The sequence below is a fragment of the Selaginella moellendorffii genome, unplaced genomic scaffold (assembly GCF_000143415.4).
Source record: "Selaginella moellendorffii unplaced genomic scaffold, v1.0 SELMOscaffold_35, whole genome shotgun sequence".
NCBI lineage: Eukaryota > Viridiplantae > Streptophyta > Lycopodiopsida > Selaginellales > Selaginellaceae > Selaginella > Selaginella moellendorffii.
This window is the reverse complement of record NW_003314296.1, coordinates 1,633,596-1,651,550: the sequence shown is the minus strand read 5'-3', so window position 1 is coordinate 1,651,550 and position 17,955 is coordinate 1,633,596. Positions and strand designations below refer to the sequence as shown.

The window sequence follows — 17,955 nt, the reverse complement described above, 5'->3', positions numbered from 1 at the left end:
TATATATATATATATATATATAAACACACACACACGATGGATAATACTTTTGCTAGATACTACATTAATTATAGTATTATAGTATATAAATTATCTATTTAGGATTGAATCTGGTCCATCCCGTTGTTGTATATATAAACTCTAATTAATATACCTATTCCCATATCTCAAGCACTCACAGAGTGACTTATACTAAAAGTTATACTCACATTTTAATTAGTATATCCAATATAATTAATTTGAAGGACAGCCATTTAACATGCTATACTGAACGGTATGATTTGAAATTTCAGTGCCAATACCTTGCTGTTATTCAAGGTTGTTACTACTGTAATATTACTTTTAAGATTTTTCAAACATAGTATATACATTTCACAACACTACCAGCACCACCACCATTTATAAGCTTCTCAACTTATAGGAGAGTAAAGGCTCTAGATTGATAGCAGCTTGATTCATTATCTTGATCATCTCATTAATTAATTAATTAAGATAATAATACACTAGTCATACTTATTTAGGAAAATTACATTGAAGCTAAAAATAAATATTTTTTAATTATATAAAAATTTGACCTGGTCTATTAAATTGTCTTTAAGAATACATAATTTGTAGAAAACAAAATATCAGTCTTTAAGAAAAGCAACTGATTTTTTTGTGCTACATTTCAATTAAAATATTTTCTAATATTTATAATATAATTATTACTGTATTCTAAATTATTAAAATAATTTTCAATAATGAAGAATTTTAGGTAGCATTTTATAATCTATGAATTATACATTATAAGATAATAAATATTTGAAATTTTTGAGAGTGTGCTAAAATAGTTCGTAACAATGATAATTTTGATGGATAAAAATCACAGCTTCTATTTATATTTTATATCATTACTTACTTTATTACTTAATATATATTTTATTTTTTTTATTTTTTTTCCCAGAGTAAAGAGACTTTAGGACAAAAGAGGAAAAAGGGAGATTTAGCTTGACAATATTTCCTGATTGAATGAGATTGTTGCACTTAAAAAGACACAAATATATGTCTCAGCTTGTAGTCAATCATTGAAGTCCACATTATTGAAGCCCAAGGTAAATAAAGGAAAAAAATTGAAACTTGTCGGTGCATTCTTAAATAAGTATAAGTATAAAGGAATTTACAAAGATATATTGTGTTGCATACAAATTGCAAAATTACATTTTAAAACAAGTAGCCTCACTTGAATCTACATAGATTGCAATATAATTATTATTAAATAATTTACATCTTAAAATACTATTATTGTGATTAAGACTAATAATATATTGGTTTTGAATTTGTTATACACAGGTTCTACAAGATTCAACCTGACCTGCGAGCAACAAGTACCCTCCGCTACTCTGATCTAGAAAATACTTTGCAGCTTGAACAGCTTGAGAAACCTGATTGTAGCTTTTACAGGCTCCCAGCAAGCATGTCCATTCCAGAGCAGTGGGAACGAAAGGCATAGTGGACAGAAGCTCTTGTGCATCACCTGGATGTCCAGCTCGGCAGAAGAGGTTTATCATGCAGCAGTAGTGGTGCTTGTTGGGTGACACTCCAAAGTCAACACTCATTGACTGAAAATGGTCCTTGCTGTTAAGCAACTTCCCTTCGTGGCTACAGGCAACTAAAACAGAACTGAAGGTGATATCATCCGGCAGCTCGGCAACTTTGAGCTTGGCAAAGAGATCAAAAGCTTCGGTGGTGTGGCTGTTTTGGGCGTAGGCAGCAAGCAGGGAATTCCAGGAACAGATACGAGGCTCGGGTGTCCGGCTGAAGCTCTGGGCAGCGAGGCCGAGATGCCCGTTGAGAGCATAGGCGTTTGTCATGGCAGTCCACGAGACAAAAGTTCTCTCCGGCATTTGGAAGAAGATCACTTTGGCCTCAAAGAGAAGACCATTTTGGGAATAGGCCGAGAGCATTGCATTCCAGCTGGTGGAGTCCTGCTGCGGCATTCCATCGAAGATTTCCCGGGAGAGATCAACGAGCCCAGCTTGAGCGTAGGCAACGAGCATGGCCGTCCAGGAACCGAGGTCTCGGAGCTCCATGCTGTCGAACACGAACTTGGCTTGCTCCAGGCTTGCTTTGTGGAGGAGGAAGATCAAGGACGCAGTCTGGGACGCAAAGCTCTCACGGGGAAGGTAATGTTGGCCGACGTCTTCGATCTTTCCCATAATCCACAGGGTTGCGAGGTTGTGCTGCGGCATTTGATCGAAGAGAACTCTCTTGTCTTCACGGTTTGCAGCACCAGCCAGCAGTATGTTCCATGAAACGATGTCTCTCTCTGGCATCGAATGGAAGAACTCCAAAGCTTGCTTGAATCTTCCAGTCTCTACGAGCAGGGATAAAATCACAGTCCATGAAACAAGGTTCCAACACGGTGCCTCGTTAAAGAATGCTAACAAAGCTTTCTCAAGATGCCCGTTTTGGGCATATGCTCCAAGCATGGCGTTCCATGCAGGTACGTCATGCTGTGGCATATCCTCTAGCATATTTCTGGCTTCATGGACTAGGCCATATTCACCGTACAATGCAATCATCACCGTCCAAGAGCTGGCATCGCGCTGCGGCATCAAATCAAACAAGCCCTTGGCTTCTTCAAGATGCCCGTTTGTAGCATATGCCAAGAGCCTCAAGTTCCAGGAGAGTAGATCATGCTGGTGCAATTGTTTGAAGAGGTCTTTTGCTTGATTCAAAGATCCAAAACGAGCATATGCTCCTAAGGCAGAGTTCCAGGAAACCAGGCTAAGCATAGGCATTGAAGAGAGGATCTCTTCCACTGTGTGAAGGTTTCCTTTCTGGGCATTGGCAGAAAGGATAGTGTTCCATGAGAAAAGATCCAGCAATGGCATCTTTTGAAACAAATCAAACGCTTCTTTGGTTTTCCCGAGCTTCGCATATCCGGCAAGCATTGCGTTCCATGCTACAAGGTCTCGATCAGCCTCTTTCAAAGCATCAAAAAGATTTTTTGCGCTTTCCAAATGCCCGTTCTGGGTATATGCCACCAGCAGAGTCGTCCACGATATCAGATTCCACATTGGCATTTCATCGAAGAGATGCCTTGCCACATCGACACTTCCGGACTGGGAATATGCTGCCAAAATGGCATTCCACGTTACAATGCTTTTAACTGGGGCTGCGTCAAAGGCCATCTTCGCAGCATGCAGATGCCCTGATTGGATATATGCCGTGATGAGCATATTCCAGGCTGCAATGCTGTGATGTGGCATAGCATCAAAGATCGACCTGGCCTCGTGGGAGTGGGGATGGCGGGCATAGCAGTGGAGGGAGGAAAATCCATGATGAGAGGTCCTTTGATTGAATCCCATCAACTATGTAGTGTGCTTGGGAAATGCTGCTACACCTATCAAATCTCTCAATGAGTTTGTCAGATTCCAAGAGATTCATGCCCAACAGAAGATAGGTCTAAGGATTTAGACAAAAATTCCTGTTATTATTAACAAAGGTGTACACTTTGTTTTGTTTGTGCATTTACAGTCTTTTTAGCTTGTTGATGTGGTTGGTGGCTCATCTTACATCAAGTAACATTTTAAATATAAGTTTAACACTTTGGAATTTCCAGGGACAATTTAAGAAGTTAAAGAGGAATCATTAATTAGTGGTTTTAAAAATATAATTATTTTCCAATATTTTAAATCTATATTTTAAATTATATTTGATATTAAAAGATCAAGTAATTGATTAATAAAACTTCTAAGTGAGTGCATAAAATAAAAAAGTATGTATATTTGACTAGCTAGAACAGATTGAAACCAATCCATTAGCTATTAAAATCCCACTATACTAATAATAGTATGTAACATCATATCATCCTCTCCTTCTGTGTAGTGCACGTGGTTTTGACAATTTATCCTATGGTGATTTACCATAGGATAACACCACAAAGTGGAACCTAACCCTCCATGTGCCATGTGACAGATGCCACGTGTCACATGCCACGTGTCCAAAGGAACGTGGTGTGGAACCCGAGTTTCAGGGCCTTGGGCCACTAAATGAAGGAACTGTGCCAAACTCCCAAGCATGGAGCCAAAGAATAACGGAACCAGACCACGAAGCAACTCTTGAGCATACAGCCCAACGAGCGAAGGGACAGGAGCCCGGAGCAACTTGGAATAGTCTTAGAGTAATTAGCATCCCAATGCCAGGACCAGCATGCAAATAAAGCCAAACGGAGTCTAGTGCTATTTTGGCATACTGGTGGCCTAACGCGAGGACATGGGTACTCCACCAGCTAGCATGGTGTGGAACTTGGGCTTAGACCCAAGCTGGATGTAGAATAAGGACAGGCATACAAATGGAAGCTAGACTATGCCTCAGGTTGGTTAGCCATGCCCGACCTACCCATTATCCCTACTATATATTTAGAACCCCCTACAGCCCCCCCTTTGAGGAACACACGCTTTGGGCTTTCACCTCAAGCCTCCCTTAGTATCAAGAGTTAGTCTCTAGGACAAGCTCAAAACTTACTAAATATAGAATAGGCGCTAAATTGCAAATTTGGGCATAGGACGAACACCATTGTGTTCAAGCCGATTTCTACATTCCATAGATATGCCAAATGAGCAAATCTGGACACTTTCCATAATTAGCATTTGGGACCGAAATGAGACTAACACAAAGGGCATGATAGCGAGGGTGTTTGGCAGACACGGTAAGCTATCATGTAGCGATATTAAGGGACTAATCTCAATACACAAGGGTTCTTGTCACTAGCAAGTGCAAGACATAACGAGACGGGAACTCCTTACTAGGCTAAGTATGCTTAGCTAATAACACGTAGGAATTCCGTTTTTATGCTCGTTTGGTCTAAGTACACTCGAAATACCCAGTTAACTCCACTAGCACAAGAGGGGCTGATAAAGGGTCCAGTAATACCAACCTCCTGTCATCGTGGCAGTAAGAAAAGAGTGTCCGTAAGGACTGGTTGACAGGTAACTTTTGATACCCGAAGTCACATTTGCGACACTCTCCCCCCCTAAGGAAGATCGACGTCCTCGTCGATGCATACTCGAGTCTAGAATACCGCCAAGGAAACAACTCCAAAAAAGTTCACAATATTCACACTATGTAAGAAATGCACCAACTTAAATGAGTTAGAAGACAACCTCTTTGTCTAACGCGGATGCGCTACCAGCTAAGACACCTTCCGGCCATTGCTGACAAGGAAATGACCAATGGTGTTAGCCACCCTTGCTGTGCTGGGTGTCACCCAGCTTATAAAAGTGTGATATGCCCCTACCTGCAGGGACCTAGAAAGAGAAGCCAGAACCCTCATGAGTAAAGAAACCAAAGATGTTGGTAAAGTTTAGATAGACTATTGTAAACAGGCAGTTAGAGTTGTTTACATAGTTATGCCCTTTTAACAGAATAAGGAACATCGACAGAGAGGCGGGTTATGTGACCAGTTGATAGTAGCTACCCCATGGCTAAAGATTTCACCATGCACACGAAGTGCCGAAGCTAGTTTGCCTATATTGGCCCAAACTCAAAGATCAATAGATGGATAATATCAAAGTCATAGACAATGATATCTTAGAGTCTTAATTATCAATGAAGAAATCTTAAATGAGAACACAAAAGTATTCCAAGTAAGTTATTATCTAATAAACCATTAGTATAGTATCATCATTTTCGAAAACATAGGATTGACCATCCAACAAAATTCAATAACAAATATATCATCAAGGAAACTTAATGATAAAACTTAATTACCGAAGATGGTAAATAGTATGCTAAATAACTTACCAAAGATAACTCAAAGAACACAAAGTATCAGTGACTAATAAGCAAGATGCTTGCGAATGTATCACCTGAAGGAAAGAACATTCTAATTTATCGAAACTAACTCGAGCAATAATCAATAGAACAGAATGAATGTGGCAAGACCAACAAACACTCATTCATGCCAACTATCACACTAACCAATCCGAATAGATCCCAGCCAACAACACCAAGGAACTCAAGTTGTCTAAGCAAGTGTTAGCAACATCCTATTGATGTTTCAAACCCAAGAGACCAATCCAAAGCAAACCACAAAGAACATGTGGTAATGCGAAAAGCCAAAAACCATCAAAGAGAATCACTAACCATCATGAAAGACCATCAATCATCCCATCAATAAAGAAATGCATAATCATCATTGAAGAAAGAATCTACCATCTTATAGAATGGCAAATCATTCTATATCAACAATAATCAAGCAAAAATCAAGTATCCTAGATGATAGTCAATCATTACCAATGATTGCCAACTACAACCAAATCATCAACACTATCTTCATCAAGACTAATGAAACTCAGTATCAATCTTTCGGAGAGACATCTCATTTCACTAAAATCTCAACATCAACAATGTCAACGACAAAGCATCACTTTAATGTCATCAACACCATAACAAAGCTAAAAGAAAGCAAGAGTGAATCACCACTCAAAACTCTCTTGCAACCAAGCTAACCAAAGTCAAAGATACCTTAGTTAGTATCCGAGACCAATTCTTCCACAATACTTAGTTTCAGATAACACATCACCAAGGAGTGAATCACCACGTCCAAGACTCAATAAAATCCAACACTACAAAGTAAACGCAACCAAATGATATCCACAGAGGTAGAGTTGATATGCTAACATGGAAAACCCATATAAGTCTAACGACATGATCCTCCACAACACTATTCGGTAAAGTAAACCTATCACTAATAAATCTTCATCGAGTGAAGCAAGTGTCAAACAGTCCTTGACGAGTCTATAAGCAATCACTAGCTGTAAAGCAACCAACAATCACTCTTTCAACTTGCCTTCATAAGACCCAAACACTAAACTTATGTCATCAGGTCATATACTTGTCCAATATGAATGTAATACCCAGACAAGATAGAGGTTCATAGACAAGCACAAACTAAATGACCACTCGAATCCAACTCAATTGCAATAAGCTCACTAATACATTTAGTCAATAGCTCTGAGCATGCCTTGAAGAGGCTAGCTATACAAGACCAACACTTAGTCGAAACTAAAGTGAAGACCATGAGATAGACTCATATCGGTACACAACCTCCACTTAGACAAAGCTATAGTACGGGTATCAACACCTCAACCTTAAACAACTAAGTTGGACATCACCATCCTCAACCAAGGCGTAGGGCTACCAAGACTAAGTCAAGATTAGTGAGAGTTCACTACTCTCATAGAGTCTAATGAAATGCAAGGTGCAACTTGCCGCCAAGCACAACGCTACAAAAGAAAGGCACAAGGGTCATCCTTCTTAGAAAAGTGCAACAACCACTTTTCTATACCAACTCCAGACTTTATCTAACTCAATTGCTTTAGCCCCAAAAATCAACATCCTTTTCGGGCCATATCATACAAACTACTTACTAAAGTTTAAGTTAACCAAAGTCAATTCCAACCCCTTCATTAGTTTGTACTGGCTTACAAAAACAAAATGGTTTTCGAGCAAAGTGATCAATAGATCAACCATCGGAAAAGTTTAAAAAAATTGGTGGAGAATTTTCCATCCCAGAGAAAGAATAACTCTCAGTTTAGGAATACAAACTTTCAAGACTCAACCAACTTCCTCTTACCAACAACTTCACATAGGTTCACTTCAACACCAATTCTCATGACCCATAGTATGCTTAAGCCTCGAACATCTTTACCCATTTTTCCGATATCCAACATCGACATCCGCAAAATGCAAATGGAACATCCAAGGCTTGATCATGAATACTATATCTTCAAATATCGATATTGCACTAACACTCTTCTTCAATCATTCTCAAGATCCAATGTGAAGCCAAAACACTAACAAAAAAAATGACATGGAAAATCAAGCTCTAAGGAAAATTCCTCATCACTCGAAATAACAATACCACTTCCAAACACAAGTTCTAGTAATGTCAATGCCTCAATTACACATCTTCTCCATCCAATAATTTACTCCAAGTGCTAATGGATCAACTAACAAGTTATACCAAGTGAATGCTATAACCCTTTCCAACACCTTATGGACAAACTTAAGGAAATAAGGTACCAACTTAAGCTTAGCATATGATAGATCACTATTGAGAATCTAGTCAAAGCTACTACAATGCTACTTCATGCAAGTAAACTAGCTTCACCATCAACCACTTTGGGGTTAATCATTGTTTACCCAAGCAACTTCGCAAACACATTGCTCATTATCACATGGATATGATATAAGTATCACAATGACTTGATCATTAATTGAGCAACACTATAAGCAATGCTTATATCATTACTTCAAAGGTTTATGTGAGTATCAAGTGCCAAATCGATCCAACAAAAATGCAACATAAATGCTACACTCTACCAATAGAGATTTACCACACTCAACACTACTAACTTTTGTTCACAACACGGACAAGCTCATGCCACTCTCTTTCCAACCAAACTCAAAACTAATCCAACACCAAGCTACTCAAGAAGCAATAGCAAGGTTCCCCGGAAAGAATTGAGCATTGTAACCCAAGTCTTCCAATAGCAAGCCTAGACAAAATGGTATAGCGCTTCACCGTTATCCATCCCATAACTCACAATTTGTAAAACCATCATTTCCAATTTGCATCAAGGTAGGAACTCTTGATTGCATAATGTGAACACGAGCAATGAGTTATATATCGTTGTGAATCATCTCTCCAAGAAGAGAAGATGATTTACGTGTTTGATCCTTTGTCCCTAACAACTCTCTTTTCGGTCTCATCTTTGACTAAACCTCAAGTTTGCTTTCACACTGCCTTTAGTCCAATTCAAGAAAAGTTTATGAGAGAGCACGGCAATGACTACCAAACCAATAGACTAATCCCTACAGTCTTGGTTAACTCACTTGCAATCATGCCTAGGAAGGATCCACTAGTGCTGTGCTAAACAGCTATGGACCAGCCTATTTGCCACTCATAGCAAACCCAGGGAAGGTTTATTTTCACCCACGGTACATGGAACAACTCATGGAACTACCGATAGGGTAAATCCTGCTAACGCAAAGTGTAACCTTGAGTTGCTAATGTGCCTCACTCACAAGCCCAAGCGCAAACTCGTGCTAAATGGAACAACTCAAATCCATCCTATGAGCCCAAGAGCAAGCTCACATTATTACGGTACAACAAGGTAACCAAATCCATACCCAAGGAACAAATGCGAAGCCTAAGCACCCAAACATGTACCCACTCGAATCATCGTTTTCATCTTTATGTATGCAACGAGACTAGTTGCCCAATCTCATTGTATAGTACTCGCTGAGACGTATCCTCTAATACCAAATGTAGCGCATGTGGTTTTGACACTTTATCCTATAGTGACTTACCATAGGATAACACCACGAAGCAGAACTTAACCCTCTATATGCCACGTGACAGATGCCATGTGTCACATGCCACATGTCCAAAGGAACATAGTGTGAAACCCGAGTTTTAGGGCCTTGGGCCACTAAACAAAAGAACGGTGCCAAACTCCTAAGCATGGAGCCAAGGAGTGACAGAACCGGACCACGAAGCAACTCTTGAGCATACAGCCCAAGGAGCGAAGGGACAGGAGCCCGAAGCGACTTAGAATAGTCCTAGAGTAACCAGCATCCCAATGCTAGGACCAGCACGCAAACAGAGCCAAATGAAGTCTAGAGTTATTTCGGCATACCGGTGGCATAACACGAGGACATGGGTACTCCCCTAGCTAGCATAGAATGGAACTTGGGCTTAGACCCAAGCCAGAAGCAGAACAAAGACAGGTACGCAAGCAGAAACTAGACTATGCCTCAAGTTGGTCAGCCATGCCTAACCTACCCACTATCCCTACTATACATTTGGAACCCCCCACAGCCCCGCCCTTGAGGAACACACGCTTTGGGCTTTCACCTCAAGCCTTCCTTAGTATCAGGAGTTAGTCTCTGGGACAAGCTTGAAACTTACTAAATATAGAATGACACTAGATTACGAATTTGGGCACGGGACGAACACCATTGTGTTCAGGCCGATCTCTACATTCTATAGATATGCCAAATGAGCAAATCTGGACACTTTCCATAAATAGCATTTGGGACCGAAATGAGACTAATACAAAGGTCATGATAGCAAGGGTGTTTGGCAGACACGATAAGCTATCATGTAGCGATATTGAGGGACCAATCTCAATACACGAGGGTTCTTGTCACTAACAAGTGCAAGACATAACGAGACAGGAACTCCTTACCGAGCTAAGTATGCTTAGCTAATAACACATAAGAATTCTGTCCTTATGCTTGTCCGGTCTAAGTACACTCGAAATTCTCAATTAATTCCACTAGCACAAGAGGGGCTGATAAAGGGTCCAGCAATACCAACCTTCTATCATTGTGGCAGTAAGGAAAGAGTGTCTGTAAGGACTGGCCAACAGGTAATTTTCAATACCTGAAGTCACATTCGCAACACTCTCCCCCCCTAGGGAAGATCGACGTCCTTGTCGATGCATACTCGAGTCTAGACCACCGCCAAAGAAACAATTCCAACAAAAGTTCACAGTGATCACATTATGTGAGAAATGCACCAACTTAAATGAGTTAGGAGGCAACCTCTTTGTCTAACACGGATGCACTACCAGCTCAGACACTTTCCGGCCATCACCGACAAAGAAATGACCAATGGAGTTAGCCACCCTTGCTGCTCTGGGTGTCACTCAACTTACAAAAGTGTGATACGCCCTTGCCTGTAGGAACATAGAGAGAGAAGCCAGAGGCCCCAACCCTCCTGAGCAAAGAAACCAAACCCGTCGGTAAGGTTTAGATAGACTATTGTAAACAAGTAGTTATAGTTGTTTACACAGTCATGCCCCTTTAATGGAATAAGAAACATCGACAGAGAGGCGGGTGATGTGACCAGTCGACAGTGGCTACCCCATGACTAAAGATTTCATTATGCACACAAAATGCCGAAGCCAGTCTACCTATACTGGCCTAAATTCAAAGATCAACAGATGGACAATATCAAAGTCATAGACAATGATATCTTAGAGTCTCAAGTATCAGTGATTAAATCTTATATGAGAACACAAAAGTATTCCAAGTAAGTTATCATCTGATAAAGTAGTATGATAGTGTAGAAACCACCAAAATCATCATAATTGGTAAATATAGGAATCACCATCCAACAAAATTTAATAGCAAGTATATCATCAAAGGAACTCAATGATTAACTATCAAAGATGGTAGACAATATGCCAAACAATCCAAATCTATCAAAACTAACTTGAGCAACAATCAATAGAATAGAATGAATGCGGTATGAACAACAAACACTCATTCATGCCAACTATCGCACTAACCAATCTGAATAGATTTTGGTCAACAATACTAAGGAACCAAAGTTGCTCAAGCAAACATCGGCAACATCCTATTGATGTCTCAAACCCAAGAGACCAATCCAGAGCAAACCATAAAGAACATGTGGTATTGCGAAAAGCTATAACCCATCAAAGAGAATAACTAACTATCATGAAAGAATAAGGATAATCAACTATCTTAGATTACCAATGATTGCCAAATGCAAAAACCAACGTCAATATCGAAGCTCATAAGCCAAAATGCCTTCCCCAACAACTTCTAATAAATGGAATAATGAGCATGAAAACTCAAAGAACCAAAAGCTCAAAGAAGTCTATAGCCAAGTCTTACCTAATAATGATCACAAGTCTTGCATAACTAATTTCAATGCTAAAGAAGAAATCATGGTACAACCCACAACATCCTCCTCAACACATCCATAAGCTAAATTTCATAATGCAAAGCTAATGAAGAGCATATCTGTATCAATCCAAAAGCTAAACATAACAAAACAATGCTCAACAAGTGATCATTAAACCGATCCTCGATGAATCCATCTATAGCAAGACGTAACTCACTTCATAACAAACATAAGAAGAATCATTAATGATCAATATATTCCAACTCAAATTTAACAAAGATTCAAATATTCCAATATTAATCATTAACTCTTCCTTTCGTAAAGCTAGCAAAGTCCATGGTTAAATCACTTTTCAAGGAAAAGCTCAAAGCTCAACCTTTACTAAACAATTTCATCGAGAACACAACTAACTCAAACTTGCCACTCAATTCGTTTGAACGCCAACATAGTTGCTAACTAGCAAATGCACGAATGCTAATAACACAAAACCATAACTAAACCATCAACACTATCTTCATCGAGACTAATGACACTCAACATCAATATTTCGGAGAAACATCTTATTTTACTCAAATCTCAACATCAACAATGTCAATGATAAAGCATCACTTCAATGCCATCAACACCATAATAAAGCTAGAAAAAAGCATGAGTGAATCACCACTCAAAACTCCCTAACAACTAAGTTAACCAAGGTTGAAGATACTTTACTCAGTATCCAAGACTAATCCTCCAACAATACTCAGTTTCAGATAACATATCGTCTAGGAGTGATTTACCATGTCCAAGACTCCATGAAATCTAACACCATGGACTGAACGCAACCAAATGATATCAATAGAGGTAAAATCGACATGTCAACATGGAAAACTCATGTAAGTCCAATGACACGATTCTCCGTAACACCATCTGGTAAAGCAAGCCCATCACTGCTAAATCATCATCGAGTGAAGCAAGTGTCAAACAGTTTTCAACAAAGTCTTCAAGCAATCACTAGTCACAAAACAACTAACAATCACTCTTTAACTTGTTTTCACGAGACCCAAACACTAAACTCATGCCATTGAGTCATATACTCATCCAACATGAACGTAATATCTCAAGTACAAGATAAAGGTTCATGGACAAGCATGAACTAAATGACTACTCAAATCCAACTCAACCGCAATAAGCTTACTAATGCATTTAGCCACTAGCTCTGAGCATGCCTTGAAGAGGCTACCTATGCATAATCAACACTCAATCAAAACTAAAGTGAAGACCATGAGATGGACTTATATCGGTATACAACCTCCTCATAGACAAAGCTATAGTACAGGTATTAACATCTCAATCTCAAACAACTAAGTTAGACATCATTATCCTCAGCCAAGGCGCAGGGCCATCAAGACTAAGTCAAGATTAGTGAGAGCTCACTACTCTCATAGAGTCTAACGAAATGCAAGGTGCAACTTGCCACCAAGCATAACGTTACAAAAGAAAGGCAGAAGGGTCACCTTTCTAGAAAAGCGCAACAACCACTTTTCTACACCAACTCCAGACTCTATCCAACTCAATTGCATTAGCCTCAAAAGTCAGCATCCCTTTCGAGCCGCATCATACAAACTACATACTAAGGTCTAAGCTAACCAAAGGTAGCTCCAACCCATTCACTAGTTTGTATTGGCTTAGGAAAATGGAATGGTTTTCGGACAAAGTGATCAACATATGAACCATTAAAAAAGCCTAAGAAAATTTATGGAAATTTTTCCATCCTAGTGAAAAAATGACTTTTAGTCCAGGAATACAAACTTTCAAACTCAACCAACTTTCTCTTACCTACAACTTCAATAAGTTCACTTCAACACAAATTCTCATGATCCAACAGTATGTCTAAGCATCAAACATCTTTGCCCATACTTCTGACATCCAACATCTACATCCGTAAAATGTAAAATGAACATCCAAGGCTTGATCATGAAGACCATATCTTCGGATATCCACATTGCACTAACACTCTTCTTCAACCACCTTCAAAATTTAATGTGAAGCCAAAACACTAACAAAAAAAATGACATGGAAAATCAAACTCTAAGGAAAATTCCTTGAAAATTCCTCATCACTCAAAATAACAATGCTACTTCCACTAACACAAGTGCTAGTGATGTTAATGCCTCAACTACACATTTTCTCCATCCAACAATCTACCCTAAACCAACAAGCCATAGCAAGTGAATGTTATAACTCTTTTTTAACACCTAATGGGCAAACCCTCAAGGAACAAAGAACCAACTTAAGCTTAGCATAATGGACCACCATCGAGAATCTAGTTAAAGCTACTACAATGCTACTATATGTAAGTAGATTAGCTTCACCATTAACCACTTTGGGGTTGATCATCTTTTGATCAAGCAACTTCGTAAACATATTGCTCATTATCACATAGGCATGATATAAAAATCACAATGACTTGATCATCAATTGAGTAACAAAACGAGCAATACCCACATCATTACTTCAAAGGTTTATGTGACTATGAAGTGTCAACTCGATTCGACAAAATGCAACATAAATGCCACACTCTACCGATAGAGATTTATAACACCCAACACCACTAACTTTCGTTCACAACACGGACAAGTTCATGCCACTATCTTTCAGACTAAACTCAAAACTAATCCAAAACCAAGCTACTCAAGGAGCAATAGCAAGGTTCCCAGAAAAAGAATTGAACATTGCAACCCAAATCTTCAATAGCAAGCTTAGATAAAATGGTTTAGCGCTTCACTGCTATCCATCCCATGACTCACCACTTGTAAGACCACCATAACCAATATGCATCAAGGTAGGGACTCTTGATTGTATAATGCGAACATAAGCAATGAGTTACACCTCGTTGCAAATCATCCTCTAAAAAGAAAAAATGATTTATGTATTTGATCCTTTGTCTTCGATGACTCTCTTTTCGGTCTCATCTTTGACTAAACCTCAAGCTTGCTTTCGCACTGCTTTCAGTTCAATCCAAGAAAAGTTTGAGAGAGAGCACGGCAATGACTACTTGAATCAATAGACTAATCCCTATAATCTTGATTGATCCACTTATAATCATGCCTAGGAAGGATCCACTAGTGTCATGCTAAACAACTATAGACTAGCCTATTTACCACTCATAGCAAACCCAAAGAAGGTTTACTTTTACCCATGGTACAAGGAACAACTTATGGAACCACTAGAACAACAATAGGCTAGCATTAATCCTGCCAACTCAAAGTGTAACTTCAAGTTGCTAATGTGCTTCACTCACGAGCCCAAGCCTAAGCTCATGCAAATGGAATATCTCACATCTATCTTATGAGCCTAAGAGCAAGCTCATACAATGCGGTACAAAAAGGTAACCAAATCCATACATAAGGAACGATTACGAAGCCTTTGCACCCAAACGTGTACCTACTCGGATCATCATTTTCATCTTTGCATATACAACGAAACTAGTTGCCCAATCTCATTGGATAATACTTGCCGAGACTCATCCTCTAATACCAAATGTACTGCATATGGTTTTTACCCTTTATCCTATAGTGATTTACCATAGGATAACACCACGAAGTGGAAACTAAACCCTCTTTATGCCAGGTGACTCATGCCACGTGTCATATGCCACATGTCTAAAAGACAGTGATGTGGAACCCGAGGTTCAGGGCCTTGGGCCACTGAATGAAGGAACAGTGCCAAACTCCCAAGCATGGAGCCAAGGAGCATTAGCATTAGAGCACGAAACGACTCCCGAGCATATAGCCTAAAGAACGAAGGGACAAGAGCCCGGAGCGACTTGGAACAATCCTAGAGTAACCAGCATCCCAATGCCAGGACTAACATGCAAAATTGTAGCACATGTGGTTTTGACCCTTTATCCTATGGTGATTTACCATAGGATAACACCACGAAGCGGAACATAACCCTGCCACGTGACAGATGCCACGTGTCACATGCCACGTATCCATGGCACGTGTTCATAGGAACCCAAGGTTCAGGGCCTTGGGCCACTGAAAGGAGGAACGGTGCCAAAACCCCCAAGCATGGAGCCAAGGAGTGACAGAACCGAACCACGGAGCAACTCCCGAGCATGCAGCCCAAGGAGCAAAGGGACAGGGGCCCAGAGCAACTTGGAACAGTCCTGGAGCAACCAGGATCCCAATGCCAGGACTAGCACGCAAAACGGAGCCAAATGGAGTCTAGCGTTATTTTGGCATACCAGTGGCCTAACGTGAGCTAGCATGGAATGGAACTTGGGCTTAGACCCAAGCCGGACGCAGAACAAGGACAGGGACGCAAGCGGAAGCTAGACTATGCCTCAGGTTGGTCGGCCATGCTCGACCTACCCACTATCCCTACTATACATTTGGAACCCCCCACAGCCCCCCCCCCCCCCCCCCCTTGAGGAACACACGCTTTGGGCTTTCACCCCAAGCCTCCCTTAGTATCAGGAGTTAGTCTCTGGGACAAGCTCGAAACTTACTAAATATGGAATGTCCCTAGATTGTGAATTTGGACACAGGACGAACACCATTGTCTTCAAAACAATCTCTACATTCCGTAGATATGCCAAATATGCTTTATTTCGTTAAAGTGGAACTTATTCAGTAAAATGGGACATTAATTAACATGTGTCCACATGCCATTTCCTAGTACTTAATTAATATTTATTAATATTTCTATCAGTTTTTTAATTTATTTTTTATATTTCACAATATTATAACACAAAATCATATGAAAAGTTTTTAATTTATAAATTATAAAGTTAAAACTTCAATTTTTTATTGTTGTTATAAAAATGGCATGTGGCCACACACCATAAGTGGGATAATGAAAAATTCCACTTTAACGAAATAAAGCATAAATGAGCAAATCTGAACACTTTCCATAAATAGCATTTGGGACCGAAATGAGACGAACACAAAAAGAATGATAGCGAGGGTGTTTGGCAGACACGGTAAGCTATCATGTAGCGAATATTGAGGGACCAATCTCAATATCGTGGGGGTTCTTGATACTAGCAAGTGCAAGCCAATGACTCAAGTGTGAGACACAAAATCCCTAGGCCCCAAAGTGGAGCCGGAGGGGCGCCACATGGTAGTGGCCGAAGCGAAAGCCAAATGAGCGTAACACGTTTGGACTAAAAGCTCTGCCTTGAAAGGTCGAGAGCGGGAGTGGAACTCCCAACGAAGTGCTCGAGGAACAAGCACAAAGAGAGCAATAAGCGAGGCTCCAAAAAGGGACCCAAAAGGACCAACACATGACACGTAGAAGTGTCTGAGAAGGACCCAAGTTGGAGTCCGAAGTGGAGTCCGAGAAAGACCCCGAGATGGAGTCCGAGATGGAGTCCGAGATGGACCCGAGATGGGACCCGAGATGGACCCAAGATGGAGTCCGAGATGGAGTCCGAGATGGAGTCCGAGATGGACCCGAGATGGACCCGAGATGGAGTCCAAGATGGAGTCCGAGAAGGACCCGACATGGAGTCCGAGGTGGAGTCCGAGATGGAGTCCGAGATGGACCCGAGATGGACCCGAGATGGAGTCCGAGATGGAGTCCGAGATGGACCCGAGATGGACCCGAGATGGAGTCTGAGATGGACCCAAGATGGAGTCCGAAGTCGAGACCGGGACCAAGACCGAGACCGAGACCGAGGCCAAGGCCGAGCCCGAGTCCGAGTCCGAGTCCGAGTCCGAATCCGAGTCTGAGTCCGAGTCCGAATCCGAGTCCGAGTCCAAGTCCGAGTCCGAGTCCGAGGTCAAGTCCGAGTTCGAGTCTGAGAGGGTGAAAGCCCAAAGCGTTCATCTCCCAGACCCTGGGGGGTTTGGTGAGCTCCAAAAGTATAGTAGGGGGGGAGGACTGCAGTAGAGCCAATTTGGCCAGGAAAGGCCAGTTTGGCCCAGGAAGGCCGGACCCAGTGTTGGGTGATGAGCTGCCCATTGGGAAGTCCATGACTAGAGTGAACACGGACCGACAAGCGGGGTAGCTTGGTGAAGTGTTCATGAGCCGGCTCTAGTTCCCCCTGGAGATCGACTGGCTGATGCTCCCAGTCCAAGTGTGGGTGGCACTACCTACTTGGATACCTGTCGTGGCTCAACGGAACCTCGCTCTAAGCCCATGGCTAGAGCACCTAAAGGTGAAAGTCAGGGAGAGTACCCATGAGGCTTGCGTAAGGCCACGGTGTTCCGAAATGTTTTCCCAAAGTCCCAAACGGTGAAAGGGAAGAGGAGTAGGCC

The 17,955-nt window shown here is 40.9% G+C and overlaps 1 protein-coding gene across 1 annotated transcript; it reads right to left on the bottom strand.

The window, feature by feature from the left end:
- Window positions 1-1,319: 1,319 nt before the first annotated feature.
- LOC112349065 (pentatricopeptide repeat-containing protein At4g02750-like) lies at window positions 1,320-3,251 on the bottom strand. The gene has a single exon (XM_024682729.1). The coding sequence runs from the start codon at window positions 3,249-3,251 to the stop codon at window positions 1,320-1,322; it is 1,932 nt and encodes a 643-aa protein (XP_024538497.1).
- Window positions 3,252-17,955: the final 14,704 nt, after the last annotated feature.